The 13,776-nt window shown below is 41.1% G+C and overlaps 3 protein-coding genes across 4 annotated transcripts; 1 reads left to right on the top strand and 2 right to left on the bottom strand.

Moving 5' to 3' along the window:
* Positions 1-4,362: 4,362 nt before the first annotated feature.
* On the top strand, positions 4,363-7,078 carry LOC133709712 (uncharacterized). Its single transcript, XM_062135547.1, has 4 exons — positions 4,363-5,533; positions 5,609-5,874; positions 6,135-6,338; positions 6,441-7,078. The coding sequence occupies exons 1-4, from the start codon at positions 4,420-4,422 to the stop codon at positions 6,570-6,572; spliced, it is 1,716 nt and encodes a 571-aa protein (XP_061991531.1). The 5' UTR covers positions 4,363-4,419; the 3' UTR covers positions 6,573-7,078.
* Positions 7,079-7,204: 126 nt separating this feature from the next.
* On the bottom strand, positions 7,205-8,728 carry LOC133709713 (uncharacterized). The gene is made up of 5 exons (XM_062135548.1): positions 8,412-8,728; positions 8,200-8,306; positions 7,967-8,114; positions 7,679-7,873; positions 7,205-7,590 (listed from the first exon to the last, which is right to left on the bottom strand). Exons 1-5 carry the CDS (start codon positions 8,628-8,630, stop codon positions 7,357-7,359), a joined length of 903 nt encoding a protein of 300 aa, XP_061991532.1. The 5' UTR covers positions 8,631-8,728; the 3' UTR covers positions 7,205-7,356.
* Positions 8,729-9,159: 431 nt separating this feature from the next.
* On the bottom strand, positions 9,160-13,718 carry LOC133709709 (pentatricopeptide repeat-containing protein At3g06920). Of its 2 annotated transcripts, none has more exons than XM_062135543.1 (4): positions 13,586-13,718; positions 13,047-13,116; positions 10,047-12,892; positions 9,160-9,687 (listed from the first exon to the last, which is right to left on the bottom strand). In XM_062135543.1, exons 2-3 carry the CDS (start codon positions 13,063-13,065, stop codon positions 10,221-10,223), a joined length of 2,691 nt encoding a protein of 896 aa, XP_061991527.1. In that variant the 5' UTR covers positions 13,066-13,116; positions 13,586-13,718; the 3' UTR covers positions 9,160-9,687; positions 10,047-10,220. The 2 variants fall into 2 exon arrangements, with proteins under 2 accessions (XP_061991527.1, XP_061991529.1); XM_062135545.1 differs by lacking the exon at positions 9,160-9,687 and adding an exon at positions 9,695-9,952.
* Positions 13,719-13,776: the final 58 nt, after the last annotated feature.

The following is a 13,776-nucleotide window of genomic DNA, read 5'->3' as shown; positions in this document are numbered from 1 at the left end:
ATACTAAATCTTCATTATATTAATAAAGATTAATCTCACAATAATATACTACAAGCAATATATTTTGAGTTATTTTTTTCTTTCTTTCTATCTTGTAGTGGAATATAAAAAATATTCGAAAACTAATCTTAAAAAGCTAAGATTAAGAAAAATATTGTAGAACTTAATTTATTTTAATTTTCTAAATAGTTAAATAAAATTAATTTTTATTTATTCAAATTAAGATTTTAAAATCGTGCTTTATAGTGGGTAGGCACGAGCATGGCCCGTTTATTGACCCGGCACGAGCAAGGCCCGGCACGATATGGGCTTGGGCCATGGGTCGGACCGGGCTTAATGTTTAAGTAAATGGACCGGCACGATAATAAATGGGCCGCCCAAGCACGGCACGAAGCACGACTAGACCCGCTTAAAATGGGCCGGGCCGGCCCGTTTGCCACCTCTAATCAAGAGCTTCAAAGAACTAGCTTGAACTCCTTCATATGATTTTTGAAACCAATAATCAAATTATAATTATCATCATATTTATCATAGATTGGCTCCGCATCGAGATCAAATTTAGAATCACCAAAATTCGATGAATCGATCTCTTCTTCGAAAATAGGCATATCAAATATTTGTTTGCCTCTATATTCTTTCCAGGCATCATATTGAGACGCCTCTATGGACTGTTTAGTATCATAGACAAATTTCTTTTGCAAGAAATTTGGAGCTGGATAATTGTAATCAAGAGTTAACTTGTATTGATGATACTTAAATTTACAGTCGCGAAGGACAACTTGGCCACTAGAATAATTGTTCTGGCCATTCATGCAACGTGGGTTGTAGATGTGCCCTCCACATATATCAAAGCCACCGCCTGGCCTTGAAGCACTGATGAAAAACCTCAGCTTGAATTGATTAATAAAGCCACACGTTGGCTTTCCAAGACCATAACTTAATTGAAAATTAAGTTGGCCATGGCTTAATTGGTTAACTCCACCATGACGTCCAGAAGCATAGCCAAGGCTAAATTGATAATTAAGTGGGCCATGTCTTGATTGGTCCTCTTCATGATCATGATGACGTCCAGCAGTAGAGTCACAATTAAATTGATCATGAACTTGCTTCTGTTGATCAAAGGGATGAACATGGGTCATATCTTGCCCCCCATGCATCTGATCAGTAGCCACATATATGGCTGGATCAGTGGAGAAATCAGCTATATGTTCAGAGACAATTTTTTTGGTAGAAGAACATTCTTGTGGACCGTCTTCTCCATGCACAGCCTCTGTGTAAGGCTGTAATTCACCAGTGAGGCATTTAGGTTTATCGCCACCTGTAGGCAATTCAACTTCATAAACAACCTCTTTGCGTGCAGATTCTTGAATTTCCAATTTGTCTTGATGCGAACTGACTTGAGTAGCCAAGATGGAATCTTCCTTGCGCAAGGTCGCGAACTCCGATGCGGTCTTGCGCCGGGTCACTATACAGTCCAGGATATGCTGATATTGTTTTCTCCACTCTTGGTCTTTCTGCTTCCTCCACTGGGTAAGCTCTCGATCGCGCTGTTCAGCTTCTCGAGCACGCTGCTCCCTTTGCTCTTTAGCTTTCTGAGCATTCTCGTTCATTCGTCGATCGAAATCGCGAAGCTGCTGCTCAATCCTCGCAATCGACATAGCCAGTTGCCTCCTATAGTTGTCGCTGTTGACCGTAAGGATGCGGAGTTGTTCATCGATCCTAGCATCCTCTAGGATGATGAGGGGCGTGAACTCGTCATCAATATCAGTATTGCCAGTGGTGGCAACATTGGCCATCTTGTCACTTTAGGAAGTTCCTTTGGTAAAGATATTCCCCTCGCATCCCAATGATGGTGAATACAAAAAGACTCTGGTGCAAGTCCCACTGGGCGTGCCAAAATGTTTGGCTCCAGTTTTGTTGCAGCTGGTCAACAGTCTCTTTTCTGCGCGGGCGTGCCAGCACCGTTCGGGTGCAGTCGTTGGGGGTGTCCCTTAACCTGACTTCTTTTGAGTGACTGTAGACGAGGAGAGCACCAACCTCGTCGTGGGGGTCTTCTGTGCCTCGTGCTGGAGGACTTTGTCTTGTGTCACCAAGTCGATACTCAACGTTGTAGGTTGAGCAGAGCGAAATCACTGGGAAGTAGAGAGAACTTGCCAAAGTGTGACTTTAGCTTAGCTGGTTTGCGAGGGCGTTACCCTTGCTTGGCTGGTTCCATAACCGTTGTGGTCGCTGTACTACAATCGGCTCCCGAGGAGACTAGGACCGAAGCACTTTGATAGAGGGTTTGATGGCACTAACAGTCGGCTCCTAAGAAGACTAAGACTGGAGTGTGATCACCGGTAAGAGAAAGAGAGGGGTTGCTCTGAGAGGGATTGCTCTAGAGAGGCTTGGATGATCATAGAGATTCTTTGATGAATTGTGTTCTCTATTGTTACTTGTTGTAGCCTCTATATATAGGCTACCAAGCCATAGTGGTTGGCCTTAAACAAATCATGATGGGTTAAGCACTTAAACACAAATGGAATTGTTAGGTTCAAGCACTTAAACACTAATGGAATTGTTAGGTTTGAGTCATTTTCTGCTCCTTTATTCCTTCAATTATATCTCTACCAAGAACTCAGAATGGGCCTTCGACTTCTTCATATCAAATGATCCACCATGAGTGTAGATCATTCTGGAAAAATTTCAGAGCTTACTTCCATGTGGTTGGGCCGGAAACGCTGATGGATTCCTTACAGGTCCAGTTTTCCAGTTTTGCTTCTGCAGAAAATTGGACTGATTGTTTGAAGGCTTTCCACTCAAAACTAGCTCTGGAACTCTTCATAAGAAATGATCCTTGGGATGTCTAGAATTAATCTGGAAAGTTTTAGCTCATTTGGATTTCGTTTGGTTAGTCTGCCCCTCCTCCTTCCTTATTTAGCTCGGTTTCTCCTAGCCGAAGTAGGAAAATGTGCTAAAGTTGACTTTTCATTTCCATGCTTCTATCATTTCCTTTTCTTGCAGCTCGCATAATCTTCCATAGTAGGCTTTATTTAGCCTCTAAATAATATATTTCGAACTTGTCGACAATATATAGCTTGAGCCACTGACATTGGCTCAATTTCTCCAAGACACGCCTTGTCAGGCAAAAATGCTCATTTTGGGTTCAAACACTCGTGTTCTGCTATTGCACTCATCATCGCTTAATCCTGCTACTGCACTCATACTCGTCCAATCCTGCTACTGTACTTATACTCGTCCAATCCTGCTACTGCCCTCGTACTCATGTTCTGCTACTGCACTCGTTAAAAGGTAAAAACAAGAACTTAAGGAAGAATTTCTGAATCCTAAAGGCAGCAAAACACATTTTTGGTAATCCTTGAAAGCAATGCTACATTACATTACACACAGTGATTGATTCTGAGCATTGTAACCACAAATCAAACCGAAAGCTCAACAAGCAAAAACAGAAGACATACTTTAATCTCTGGCGACCAGTGATCCAGAGCCGTCAAGGTGCAAGGAACAGCCAAAGCACACAGCTTTCCAAAATTTGCATAATCAATCTACAAAACAACCAATCACCAAGTCATAAAAAAAAAAAAAAACAACCAATCACATCATACAAAATCCACAACCAAATTCCAAATCACCAACCCAATCACTCTCCCTGACACCGCCGTCTGCTTCAAGTACCAGCTCCTCGGCGAGGATCTCGACGCCCTCATCTCCGTCACCAACGATGAGGACCTCAACCATATGATGATCGAGTACGACGCCTCTATCGCGCCTCCGCTAAGCCCGCCCGTCTCAGGCTCCAACGAGTCCAAGTCCGAGCGCCGGTGGTTCATCAACGCCTTGGCCCTTTCAAATCCAGTCCCTTGAAGGCTCCTCTCCCACCGCTCCGGTCTTTGCCTCCTCCACCAACCCTGATTTCCCCTTCGGATTCGACGAGGGATACGCCGCCGCCGTTCCCGCTGCGAAATTGCCTGATTCCGTCACACCTCCAACGATTCCTGATTCGCTTGTGAAGAACATTATGGTTGCCGGACCGGAATTGGTCTCAGAGCTGACGCAATCTCAGTTGGAGGATTTGCTCGGCGGTTATTTGAACAGGGGCAAGCGTTTTATTCTTAACCAATGACAATGCGCGTAAATTTTGATAAAAACTGAGTATTTTGGTCATTTTATATTAAAATTTGGAGTCAGGCCTGCATCATTTTCTATCACTTAGTTTTTGGGTCTGGGCTCGTGTCTTTATTTGTATAAATTTAATTAAAAGTGGGTTTTCTGTGTTTATATCTTTGGTCTGTTACGATGTGTGTAATTTTCTAAATAATTAATAGGAGCACCCCCACGATATTTATTATTAATGGGCTCGGACCATCCATTCAAATAAAATCAAGAGCGAAAGTTCGAAGCTTGACTGTTTCATCTCCAATGGCGGGTGCGCGTGTTTGCGCCACCTTCCCCAATCTCGCACACCCAATCTTACCCGCCACCACCCCGCCCAAAATTCCGGTATCAGCCTCCGTTTCCGTACCGTCAAAAATCACTCGCCGGAAGAACTATTTGCGCCCCAAAATTCTCAAAACCCTAAACCCTAAACCCGACCCGCAACCCGCACAGCCCGTAGTTCCCGTCGAATCTCCAGTAACCCCATCCCAAGACAACCATGAATTCGAGCATAGCTCCGACCGAGGCGACGTCGTTTTGGGAGGAGCTGAAGTCGAAGAATTAAGAGTGTCTGAGACGACGGCGGAGCTCAGTGGCATTTCTGGTAAATTTTCTGCGAGGACTGTGCTAAAATATGGGGGTTATTTTATTGGGCTTTTTGTGCTACAGACTGTTGTTTCTGTTTTGTTATTGGGAGATAGTGATCCTGATGAAAATAGCAAGTCTAGGAGTTCAGTATTAGGCAAATCCAATTTGAAGACGAGTTCTGGGTCTGAATTGGGCAATGTGGTTCGGTTCGATGATTCCCGATTGGGGGAGAAAATTGAAGAGATTAGGGCAATGGCAAGGAAAGCGCGAAAGATTGAGAAGAATGAGTCCAAGGGAAGTATTGGAAATGAGGATGATGCATTTTCGAAGTCTAAGAATAAGATTGGGATTGAAAGGGAGGTTGGGAACCGGTTGGTTAACTTGCAGAAGAGGTTGGGTTCCAAAAGGGAGAAGTTGCCGGGTTCGTTTGTGAATTATCTGGAAATGTTTGGGAAGTTTGAAGATGGGGTGAGGAAGAATAATGAGAATGTGAAGGAGGGGGATGGGGCGTTGATGTTTAAGAAGAAGCTGAAGTTTAAGACTCCTACTGCAGAGGTGAATAGGAATCCGAAGGGTTTTGGAGGTGTCAAAGAGGAAGGTGGTTCTAGTAAGAGTAAGAGAGGTTCAGGTGGTGTAGATGAAATTGGGAGAAATGCAAGTGTTGGTACTGATGGTATGGAATTGCTGGAAGTTGATGATAAGGAGAAGCCGCGAGAGACTTTGGAGAAAGGAACAGGGAGATTAGATGAAGGACAGGACAGAGAAGCTGGAAATATGGAACCGCAGAATGGTAAAGCTGTTTAATTGCATAAAATGCACAATCTGTTCTTAGTTTGGCTTAATTATTAATTTTGTTAAATTTTAGGTACTGTCCACAGGACTATACAAGGGAGGTCATCTGCTGAAGATGTAGAGTCAATCAAACCAAGAGGCTTCGGGAAGAAAAACCCTGAAAGCTTGAAGAAAGAAATTCAGGGAAGGACAGTAGAATCAGATGGTCCTACTGTGCAGAGTGTGAATAGCGGTTCAACACAGAAAAAAGCCAAAAAACAAGCACTGGCTAACAAAGTCAGTAGTAAGCAGTCAGACAATGAGACTGATCCATGGTGGTTGCATCTTCCTTATGTTCTAGTATGTAGTCAACTTCTAGACCTTAGTCTTTACTATACTTTTTCCTACAAAGATTAATTTTAGAATTTGTCTTCACAATTATGGCTTATCCTGTTAGTAATTGGACTTTGTTACATTTAACCGAGACATCATGGCCAGCCATTTCACTTCACTTAGTCATACTAACTCAAAATTTTCATGAATGCATCCTGTTCTTGCTTATTTTTCGTAATCTTTTTGTCTCCAACTAACCATCAGAATATCCTGTATCCCCATGTCAGGTTATTTTTATGCGTAGAGGTTCTGATGGGCAAGGAGGGCTTTTTAGCATAGAGCTCAATTCTCAGTCCCAAAATGAGAGTGATGCTTCCTATACTGTTGCTTTTGAGGACCGTGGTGATGCCAATAACTTCTGTTTCCTATTGGAGTCTTGTTTTGAAGATCAAGATGATTTCAGGGCCACTGCTGCTCCCTTACCAAATAAAGTAAGAACTTCCGAACATATATGCCCTAGACTTGAGCATGATTTGTCACACTTATTAAGAATCATCAGTGCCAAGATGAGTAAGGGACATTAATTTTTGCAGGAACTTCATAAAGCAGTAAAATCAGATGGCATGAAGGTAATTGTTGTGAAGAAGGGGCAGCTTCAGCTGTATGCTGGGCAACCTTTTGCTGAAGTTGAAATGGCTTTGCGCTCTTTAGTTTTACAAAACTGAAGTGCTTGCAAAATGGATTTTGTTCATCCTTCAAGTTCTTCCTCCAATCGGGATGGCTTTTGATTTTAGAGTTCATGGCATTTTTGATGTTAAAATGCTCTTGGTCTGAGTTTTCCTAATATCAAGTGAAGGTTGATCAGAGTAAACCATGAATGTCTCGTTTCCTGTCGTTGTGGGAATACGAAGAATATATGATGAACCCCAGTTGCAGCAAAGATATAGTGAAGGGTGCAGTTGTGATAGAGATGTTTCCATAGATGTTTACCTTCTTTGCATTTCTTTTATTTTATGAGTAAAATAGGAAATATTTCAAACATAGAACTAGTGTGTTCATATAGTTGGGAATACAGCTTACATAGATGAGTTGGAATTTCACATTGTACATTATTCTAGTCTTTAAGAGATGAAGAAACACTTTTGGGGGTGGAGCCACAGTTTTGTAGAGCCATGGCTATTTTGTGGGTGATTTTGTTCAAAGAAATGCTAGAATTCTCTTTGTACTTTTATGATTTTTTTTATTTACTTGATGATGTCAAGTAGCCTTTTTTATTGGTGAAATGAATTGCAGAATGCAAACATAGAAAACTATTGATTGTATTTGTTGATGGCACACTAAAACAGTACACTCAAACTTCACAAGACAAACAAATTCATTAAAAAGAAAGAAATCCATCCACTTAAAATGTGTGAAAACAGCTTCTATATGAAACTGGTAATAGCACTCCTCTACTATTATATCTGGCTACTACCACCAGAACCACCACTTAACACTGCAATCTCGAAGTTACTGAGAAGAAGTAAACTTGACCATGGCATGAGCATGAATTGGTGTCAAATTAGATTCGCAAAAGCTCAGCCATATCTCCTGCTTCTCCTCTTCATTCTCAGTATAGGCATTGTACACCGAAGTCACAATACTCCTTGCCGCTTCTCTTGCCTCAGGCAGCCTATCATTCAGCGAATCCGCAGCCATTTTAATCAGAGCAACCAGTCCATAATCTTTCATTCCTTCCAGCCCCTGAAATCAGTAGAACAATCCCATTTATTTTGGAAGAAAGATATGCTTCAAGTGACAATAACCAATTTTGATCTCATAATATTATTACCATCTTAGAGACACAAGTTGAGATGGAAATGGCAGCTTTGGCTCTGACTTTGAGGTGGGCATGGGTGACATAGGCTTTAAGCCTATGAAGCAGAGGCAGAGGAGTCAAGGACTTCACCATTGCGCTTAGCGCCTTGTCTGCTTCTTCACAAACAAACCTCTTGTCTTGTGAGGCCTTCAGCAGCAATTGCAGCAGCTGCAAAAAAGCAATCAAGCAATCCAAGCCGTAATCAGAGCACGATATGATGATCGAAATTGAGAAAAGAGTAAAACAGGATTGGATACACACCAATTGGTCAAATGCATCAGAGGTGGTGGAGTCAAGCAAACTGTCACCAAAGGCAGTGAAGAAATCGGCCGAAGCCATGATGGAGGTCTTGATCAGAGCACTCCTCGGATTCTTCATAGACTTAACAAGTACCACCATCACTTTCTCTCTGCATAAAATCATCATATACATGTCAACAAAACCATCAATCTCAAATGGAGAATAGTATAGGAGCCAAAAAAAGAAAGACTTACAGAGTAGGCACCAAAAGAGCAGAGTGAAACAGAGCAAAACGCCTAGCATTGTTCAGAGACTCGCAGACTTTGGTCCAATCCTTTGAATCCAGTCCTTCAATCAAGCTCTGGTATTTCAAAAATTCAAAAATTTATTGTAACATCAATTGGGTATGCTCTAAATATTGGAAATGAGTCGAGAGAAAAATGAAAACCCCGAACTTTGAACTTACCTGAATCTTGGAATCAGGGTCTGAAATGGGTTTGAGATTCTCTGAGGAGATATAATCAATGGTGGCTTCAGCGGTTGCCGCCGGAAGTGGAGCCTTGTTTTCATCATTTACGCCCAAATCAGATTGATTTTGAATCGGAAGAGCAACTTTGGTTGGCTTCTTGGGCCTTTCTGGTGTAATTGGGAGAGCATTGTCGATGGGTCTGAGTGCCATTGCCATGAGATCAGAGACGAACAGAGAGAAAACAGAGAGAGATGGGAGAAAATGTTTGGGTTTGGTGTGGGTTTGACTGATAGAGAGTATTACAGATAAAGAAAGTGAATTTATGTTGTTGCTGTTACCTTCACCGTTCAAAAGATTTGAATTTTGAAAAAGAGGGAGAGAGAGATCCGTTGGACCTTCTCTACCCTTTTGTAACGGTTACAAAAGCCAAGCGGACGCGTCACGCGTGGCATTATGGCTTTCACTGTGGTGGCTCTACCATGTTTAGATTTTACCATTAATTTTGAGGTCAATGAATTGCTCCAAAGTTTTGAACTTTTAATTTAGCTCCTAAAATCTGTGTCAATCTTGACTTTTATGTTCTGATATTGCGTCTCAAGAAGAAAATTGATGGATCTTGATGGGTTAGAAGTCGATTTTCTGTAAGGAGAAATATCCCTGATTATGTTCATTGTTGTAACTCTGGTATGTGTCGAATTGAAGATTCTAAGAACATCTAACTTTCGAGAGTAGAATCCTTTGTACCGGAAAAAAACAGGTCCAAGAACACGATGGTTATAGCGTAGCAGCTGCAGAAAACTTGGGTTTAACAGCTGTGTATGAAATACAAGATGTGACGATGCTGAAGATTATTGTTTCATGGTAGTAGGACAAAGGAAACTGGCTATGCTAACGAGTATAAAAACAAAGATTAGCATACATCACTTATCTATGCTAAAAGATTACAAAAAAATTGGTGAAGAAGATGGCCGGCCCTTCAAGTATATGCCTATAAGAGATATAAAAACAAAATTGTCCTGTGATGGTTGGGGGGAAGTTCTACATTTACACTTGCTGCAGAGCACTTCATGGTTGCTACCGGCAATTCTCGAGTGAATATCCGGACTTATTAGCAAGGCTCTGTAATCAAGCACCACTGGTTCTCGAAACAAACTCATGTCCATGGAATCACTAATGGTTGAGGCTGTTAGGTGCATAGCTGCAACTGCAGTTATTATAGTCAATTCGAACTTAGATTCCTTGACACCCGGCAACTGAAAACCTGAAAGTCTACCTGCATCCATAAGTGTTTGGTCAATACATGTATCTGAGGATCTTGGGAAAGCCATTATATCAATAGAACTCACGGTACAACATCAATACTAGAGACCGCATTGTTTTTCCTCGAGATTTATAAAGTTGAAATAAAAAATCTGCCAAACAAACATCAGCAGGAAAAACCAGGAAACTATAATGTGCGCTTCTGCCAAAAGACATCATAGAGCATAGCAAAAATACAGTAGACACACCAGCATCCTAAAATTCTGAAGGTTAGAAGCCTGAAACATTCAAATAACATAATGACATCCCCGAAGCAAGTTATAGTGCAGTTAAATGATTTTGATAACACCATTTTAAATCCAAAAGAATTACCTCTGCAGGGAGTCACTGCAATCTGTTAAGGAATTGATGGGATGAAGACTTTTCAGACAAAATATCTCTCATTCCCTAATATTTGCTCAGCAGCATGAAGGCATGAGAAGACCCTTTTTACCACTAAGTGAGGCACAACTACTATCCCTCCAGTAAATTGTACAATATCCAGTGTTACCATGATCTTGATGCATGCTGAGACTTTGCAGTTTCCCTCAGTACAGCACCCACTATTGCTGCCTGTTCAAGGCATTCAGCCTTGTGCAGTGCGTCCAATAAAACAACACATGTCTTGGTATTAATACTACAGCCTTTCCGCCGAGTTTCCTCAAAAAGTGCATATGCTTCCATTGCCTTATCTCCACTGCTTAAACCTTCTATCATAGCATTATAACAAGCAGAATCTGGAATACCACCACTAGCCTTAAACCTTTCAAAAAGCCCAGTAGCATCCCTTATGTTCCCAGCTTTTGCAAGTCCAGAGATCATGGTACAGTAGGTGACTGTGTTGGGATTTAATCCCTGTTTCTTCATTTCTTGCCAGTATACAAAAGCCTTGTTGAATTTTCTAACTCGACAAAGACCATTTATGAGAATATTATAAGTAAAACTGTTGGGTGTACAGTTCAAATCCTTCATGGATTGAAAGCATAAAATGGCTTCATCAATTTCGCCAGCTTTCACAAGTGCATCGAGCAAGGAATTATACGTGTACACGTTAGGTGTCAAACCTTTTTGCATCAACTCTTCCATGATTAGATATGCTTCATCAATTCTCCCCACCTTCCCAAATCCATCGACAAGACTACTATAAACAACTACATTCAATTCTACTCCTTTCGACTTTGCTTCTTCAAAAAGCATGTACGCTTCATCAAGTCTATCAATCTTGGCAAGCCCATCAATCAAAGAACCATAGGTTACAACAGTGGGTTGCTGACCCTTAGTTTTCATTTCCTCCAGCAGCTGATATGCTTTATTCACCTTTCCACATTTGCAGAATCCATCAATGACGGCATTGTAAGCTCGAGTGTCCAATTCACAACCCTGTTCTTTCATTGCATGAAATAATTTATAGGTTTCATGTGCAAAACCTGCTTTGACAAGGCCATGAATTAAGATTGAATAGCTCCTCACATCAGGGATGAATCCTTGAGCCTTAATCTCCTCAAACAAAGATCTACCTTTGTCTGTTTCACCAGCTTTGAAAACACAATCCATGTAGGTATTAAGGAGCATCAAGTCAGGAGAGCAGCCCCTGCGCACCATTTCTTTGTATATTTTGTGACCATCCTCCTTCCTGCCACACTTGAAGAAGTTCCTGATGAGAGATGTGTATGCTATAGCATTTGGAATCTGATCAGAATCTAGCATTTTTTCATGAAGTCTATAGGCATCATTCACTCTTCCACGTCTTCCCAAGCCATCTATAAGAGAACAAAATGTGACTGCATCTGGCATGCAAACTTTATGATCCATTCCTTCATATATAGAACATGCTTCATCAAGTTTCTGTGCTTTACAGAGTCGATCAATCATTATGTTTACAGTCATCACATTAGGATATAAGCCAGCTTCTCTCATATCATCCTGAACCCGCAGAGCAGCCTCAACATTACCTGCCTTGCAAAGCATGTCTATTAAAATGTTATATGTTGAAATATTGGGTGCTGCATCTGTCTTCATCTCATTAAAAACCCTCAACGCTTCTTCAGATCTCCCCTTCTTCCCCAGGCAAGTGAGAACACAATTATATGCAATTACACTCGGAATGCACCCCTTTCTTTTTTGCCTCTCAAATAAGCTGTATGCTTCATCGAACTTTCCAGCAGAGCCATAGCCCATGATCATGGTGTTATAAGCATACACACAAGGTACTTTCCTGTTGGCATCCATCTCCTCAAACACCTTAACAGCTTCGTCTAGTTTCTCAGCTTTGCAGAGAACACCTATCATGCTAGTATATGTCACATCATCAGGCATCAAGCCGTTCATTCTCATTTCATGAAAGAATTTCCAGGCCATATCCACCTTACCCATCTTGCCAAAGCAGTCTATACACACATTATAAAGAACAATATCTGCATCACAAAAGTTGCTCTTCATCTCATCCAACAAGGAGAGGGCAGCGTCAACTCGACCTTCCTTGGCAAATACACGAATAAGAGTTGTAAATAAATGCACGGTGACTTCATAACCTAGCTCCTGCATTTGATGAAAGAGAGTCAGCATTCGATCAGGTTCAGGAATTGTCGACAGAGCTCCAATCAGAGTTGAATAGGCTGAAAATGCTGGGCGGAATTTGAACTTCCTCATGGTTTGCAGTAGATTAAAAGCTTCTCCCAGTTTCTGTGACCTGACACAGCTCACAACTAACTCAACACATGCATTATTTGATGGACTAATTCCTGCAATACTCATTTCTTCCAGAACTTGTTCCAAGCTATTAAAATTCCTACTCCTGGCCATGACCAGGAGAAGTGAATTGTACACTTCTGGACAGTGTGCTTGCTCAGTTTGTTTCTCACACCACCGAAAATAATTAATTGCTTGACCGACATCTTTCAGCCTCCTTAAGACTCCAATAACTAAGTCGGACTGAGGTTTTTCGTCAAGCGCAGATAGAGCATTCTCAAGGGCAGGTCCCCAAGGACCACCCTCCAGGGCTTGGCACACACCATCCACCACTTGTCTCACACCCTCCACTTTCCTCGGGTTAACACAATTAACCCCACCGTCAGAGGAATCAACTTTCCCATCAAGTCCAGAAGAAGGCCCATTTGGCGAGGATGAAAACCTCTTAGAAAAATTGTAAATGCTACAGAATCCGTCTAAATGACGTATTCCTACATTAAAAAAAAATGTCATAAATGTCATCAGAATCAGTAAGACGAAGATCATGAAAACACAAAGAAACTTGAGAGCATTTTATTATGATCTAGGTAATACCGAAATAGTTCACTACACAGAACAGAAAGCGTCTCTACATGTCAAAGTTACCTTGTTTTCTTAGGAGCATCTTCACCAATTCATGCCCAATCTGATACTATGCCCTTTTTTCTTTCCAAATCTACATTGAGAATCAAAATAAATCAGCCAAGTCATAGAAAAGCTACTGAAGTAACACACAGCAAGCCACTCCCTTTTAAGTTGTTGTTATACATTTAGGCACAAGCAGTGAACACAAAAACCAAAAGAAAGGCAAACCATGAATAGAATATGAACTATAAAATGTCCAGAGGAAGAAGATAACACACAAAACAAAACCACTGCAATGGCAAATGCACCATTTCAAAAATCAAAGACAAAATTCAGATTGGTGGCTATTTCTAATTCATACCCAATTAACCTTCACTCAATTCCTCATCATCTTTGACAAGAAATTATAAGAAAATGTAAAAAAATTCATACTTGAGCGACTGAGCTAAGAGTTTTGATTGCACAAAAAAAAACAAATTTCTAATCTTTTCGACTCATAAAACTATACCCTAGCTAGATAATTGTTCGAAATATATTTACAAATTAAAAACTTCACATACCAGACAATCCTGACGCGAAGAGCAATGGTGGGTTTAGGGTTTTAACCAGTCTGCCTCAGAGTGATAAGAGTTTAGTTAATAGTTCCAAAGAAGAAAGACGATGACTTTGAAACGCTGTCGTATTACCCACACGAATTAAAAAGAAATCGGTTCGGGTCGGGCCGGGTATTACCCAAGCCCCGCATCCACTT

Source organism: Rosa rugosa, chromosome 5 (genome assembly GCF_958449725.1).
Source record: "Rosa rugosa chromosome 5, drRosRugo1.1, whole genome shotgun sequence".
Lineage (NCBI taxonomy): Eukaryota > Viridiplantae > Streptophyta > Magnoliopsida > Rosales > Rosaceae > Rosa > Rosa rugosa.
This window is presented reverse-complemented; position numbering and strand designations above follow the sequence as displayed.

Excerpts from the sequence above, each read along its gene's own strand:
- LOC133709712 (XM_062135547.1), top strand. The coding sequence starts at position 4,420 with ATGGCGGGTGCGCGTGTTTGCGCCACCTTCCCCAATCTCGCACACCCA. Across the intron at positions 5,534-5,608 it reads AAATATGGAACCGCAGAATG|GTACTGTCCACAGGACTATA; the intron begins GTAAAGCTGTTT and ends GTTAAATTTTAG. Across the intron at positions 6,339-6,440 it reads CTGCTCCCTTACCAAATAAA|GAACTTCATAAAGCAGTAAA; the intron begins GTAAGAACTTCC and ends TAATTTTTGCAG.
- LOC133709713 (XM_062135548.1), bottom strand. The coding sequence starts at position 8,630 with ATGGCAATGGCACTCAGACCCATCGACAATGCTCTCCCAATTACACCA. Across the intron at positions 8,307-8,411 it reads ACCCTGATTCCAAGATTCAG|AGCTTGATTGAAGGACTGGA; the intron begins GTAAGTTCAAAG and ends TTGAAATACCAG. Across the intron at positions 7,591-7,678 it reads CAACTTGTGTCTCTAAGATG|GGGCTGGAAGGAATGAAAGA; the intron begins GTAATAATATTA and ends TACTGATTTCAG.